The following is a 3,837-nucleotide window of genomic DNA, read 5'->3' as shown; positions in this document are numbered from 1 at the left end:
TCTTCATTTCCATCCTGCTCTTCCACTGCTTCTTATTGAGAAAACTTATCCAGGTCTTCTCGCGCAGCATCAAGTGTGTTTTTGACAGGCTGATGATAAATGCCTGGTTTTCGATAAAACAATTCCTTGTGAGCTTTCCAGTCATCAGCAGTCTTTCCAACCACGTATCCTATCAATATCTGCTTCTCTGTTATGAGTATTTTCTACATCCACCATGTGACTAGCCCCTTGAAAGAAGAAACAAGATAAACAAGGAGAAGATTGTCCTCCTCGACTATATTAAAGGGATAGTTGAAACAATGGATGAAAGAAAATTATGGAATTAAATTTGCCCAATCACATTGGGAGGAAAATTTTAGACTGCATGCATATACACTATCTGGACAAAAAGAAGACAATACTAATGTGACGAAATTGGTTGCTTCTTTGCATCAGCACATTCGCAACAACTTCACAATGTACATGATGCATAATTTTCACCGTAATTGACTACTAAAATATGCCTTACTTAGCACATTAATAGTGCTGACGACATATAGAAAATAGCCAAAAATATTACCGTTTAAAGCTTAAGAAGTTCATTGAGGCGCCTTTAATACTAGATATGCCTTAAACATAATAGTGCTGACAATAAGTTGAAAATGACCAAATATATTTTCTATCGAAAGGGTTAAAATAGCTAGATTTGCTTTTGCTTGAGCAAATCCTCCTCAAGCTCCAATCTCTGGGACAAATGGGAACATGAATTCAGCAGTCCAAAGTCGAAGGTGGAGACATGCCATAACAGGTTAAGTCACAAGAGATCTGATGAAAGGATTTGCACAACTAATGTAGCCTCCACACCTTTCTAACTAGCTCTATTGATTAACTTCAACATTCAAACAATTCAATTACGGGAAAGAATAACATTCCATTTGATCTTATCTCATAAACAAGACATAGTAAGGGAGATAAACATAAATAACACTTGCATGCGATTCTGAACATAGTTGCAAAATTACATTTTACTAACACAGAAACACCAGAAGTGAATTGAAGGGAGGAAAGTGTTGACCCCATGCTCAAGCACTTTTAAGCTGTTAAATTCTTCCAATTGTGGGCAAGAATTTATTGGCTTTTGGTAACAAATACTGCTGCATGTCGGCAGCGAATAGTGGTTCAATCTTTGGCTGACTAACAGTCGAAGAGTTTGTGGTGGTGGTAAAGAAGTGCATAAAGTGGATAGTCATTCACTACAACTATCATATGGTTGGCAACAGTCCTTTGCATTACTAATACAACAATAACTTCTCAGTCCAAAACACGTTGGGTTAACTATATTTGTATGAATCAGTCACAACATATGTCTAATTCAACTGGATTATTAGCAGAATTTTCTAATAAAGCGACTGAATCGGATGAAAATGTTATGGAACTCTCCATCTGACGAAACAACGGAACAGTGGGTTGAGATTGAAGTGGCTGAGGAGGTACTTGTAGAACTTCACCTTCACCTTCAAGCATTTCTACTACTTTACTCATCGAAGGGCGTTGTACTGGATTTGTTTGTATGCACCATAACGCAACTAAACTCATCTTTCTCGCCATCTCCTTTTCATCATCATTCGCTTCTTCATCCACCACGACCTCCTTCCCCTTGTTGAACTTATCGTATATCCAATAAGGAAAGTATTGGCTAGACTTTTCTTCACTTGCACCTACATTTCTCTTCATGTCGAGCATTTCCATTAGTAGCATTCCGAAGCTGTAAACATCAGCTTTGTAAGAGATTGCTCCAACGCTTCTGCTGATCAGCTCTGGGGCAACATATCCAATCGTTCCACGAGCAGCTGTGAGAGTCACAATGCTGTTATCTGTTGGATATAATTTTGCAAGCCCAAAGTCATAAATCTTTGGGATGAAGTTCTCATCTAGAAGAATGTTGTGTGGCTTGATGTCAAAGTGCAAAATTCGTACGTCACAGCCTCGATGCAAATACTCGATTCCTCGAGCCACTCCAAGAATAATGTCATACTTCCTCTGCCAACTCAACACTGGACTTTGTTCTTGACTGGTGCTAGTGTACTTATCAAGTGATCCGTTTGGCATGAAGTCGTATACAAGAGCACGCTTTGTTCTCTCAACACAATACCCCACGAGTCCGACCACGTTGACATGATGAATCCTTCCAATGGTAGCTATTTCATTCATGAAATCTTGTCCACCAGCTTTAGGCTTGCTCAACATCTTCACTGCTACATCCCTACCACTTCGAAGTTTTCCTTTGTATACACTGCCATAGCCTCCCTCACCTAATTTCTCTTTGAACCCTCTAGTCATCCTCTTTATGTTTGAGTAATTATATCTGATTGGCATGAAATTGTTTTGTGCTTGCAAAAAGCCTTCAATAGTATCATATGTCGACAAATGCCTCCTTTTGAATTTGAACACCAGAAATGCAATTACGAAAGGCAGGCCGATCACAAATTTTGCTCCCAAATACAGTGCAGCTAGTGTTTAACAAAGGTCCTAATAATAGCTGACTGAAAATGAGAAATCCATGGATGATAAAAATTTTGAAAATTACATTGTCAAGTGTTCCACATTAATTGAGGGACTGGGTTGTTGGTGTCATCTTGAACAATTTCTGCTGAACATTGGAAGATCATCAATGTGATCTTGAGTAGTACACAGAGGAAGTAACTAACATAGAAGATGGAGGAAGCAGCAGAAGAAACAGAGAAGGAAGAAGAGAAGTAAACGCAAAGTAGTGTAATTATCATTCATTAGTCTTGATCTTTAAGAGTACACATGATATGTATATATAATAGTGGTAAACGATTCTTAACAACTAGGTGAGCTAACAACTAACTTAACTAACTTTGAGTTTATAACTAACTTATGAATTGAGTTGTTAAAGAGATAATGTAGAGCTTATGAGTAGTCTATTACTCAACAATCACCATCTCATGAGTTAGACTTTGAGATAGTAGAGCAGGCTCTAAGGTATGGCAAGTAAAGAGATTGCCGAGTTTGCCTTAACCACCCAAATATTAAAAACCTCAAATATGAAGTAGTACTATATTAGAACAAATAATTTACATGATCATTAATAAAAAAAAAACTCAAATGTTAACATTTTCCGAATTTTGGTAAAGTTTGTATGGTTGATTGAGTAAATAATGATTAATATTTTCTATTTTCCATTCGAATGAGTGACTAAGCAATTAATGCTGTAGTGTATATATGAGCTCAAATTAATATCCGGACAAAGCAAACAATATTAATTCAGCTTAATTTGCTAAAGTAAAATGAGCTCAGCTTACCTATGAATAGCATTCTTCTGATCCCTGTTTAGATTAAAGTTCAAAATATGAGCAGTTAGAATGGAGGATAAATATGCATAGAGAGAGAGAAGACGAAAAGTTTGAGTCCTTACAGAGAAACCATTTAAAAGGGCTTACAATGACAAGAAGAAATGAAATTGTAGTGAGTGAATCCATAGTTCTGCTAATATTATAATAATTGAAGAAGTAAACTAACATGTAATCCTTACCTGTCCTTGGTCTAAATTCTATAATCATAATCTGATATAATAATTAAGATCAAATCCGTAGAGGACTGCATGATGAAAATCAGAGAGGGAAATGTTGCTCTCATGATCTTTAATATTAGGCCAAGAGGTCAGTCCTATAAATTCGACTCTGCATCCATCACTAACTTCAGAGGCCTTCATTTCTCCAATCTTCAAATAAGTGTATCTGCTTAATTCGCCGCCACTAATTTCCACAAGTGTCGAATCATTATTAACAGCAAATGGACATTTGAGCCTGAAAATGGGCTCTGAATCATAGTAAA

General features: G+C 36.8%; 1 protein-coding gene across 1 annotated transcript; it reads right to left on the bottom strand.

The window, feature by feature from the left end:
- Positions 1-615: 615 nt before the first annotated feature.
- Positions 616-3,831, bottom strand: LOC107858251 (rust resistance kinase Lr10-like). The gene has a single exon (XM_047407114.1). It carries the CDS (start codon positions 2,353-2,355, stop codon positions 1,330-1,332), a length of 1,026 nt encoding a protein of 341 aa, XP_047263070.1. The 5' UTR covers positions 2,356-3,831; the 3' UTR covers positions 616-1,329.
- Positions 3,832-3,837: the final 6 nt, after the last annotated feature.

This window comes from Capsicum annuum, chromosome 2 (assembly GCF_002878395.1).
Source record: "Capsicum annuum cultivar UCD-10X-F1 chromosome 2, UCD10Xv1.1, whole genome shotgun sequence".
Classification (NCBI taxonomy): Eukaryota; Viridiplantae; Streptophyta; class Magnoliopsida; order Solanales; family Solanaceae; genus Capsicum; species Capsicum annuum.
Note: the sequence above shows the minus strand (reverse complement) of the source record. Positions and strands in the feature narration are given on the sequence as shown.

Bases quoted from the DNA above. Each gene is read 5' to 3' on its own strand.
- LOC107858251 (XM_047407114.1), bottom strand. From the start codon at position 2,355: ATGCCAATCAGATATAATTACTCAAACATAAAGAGGATGACTAGAGGG.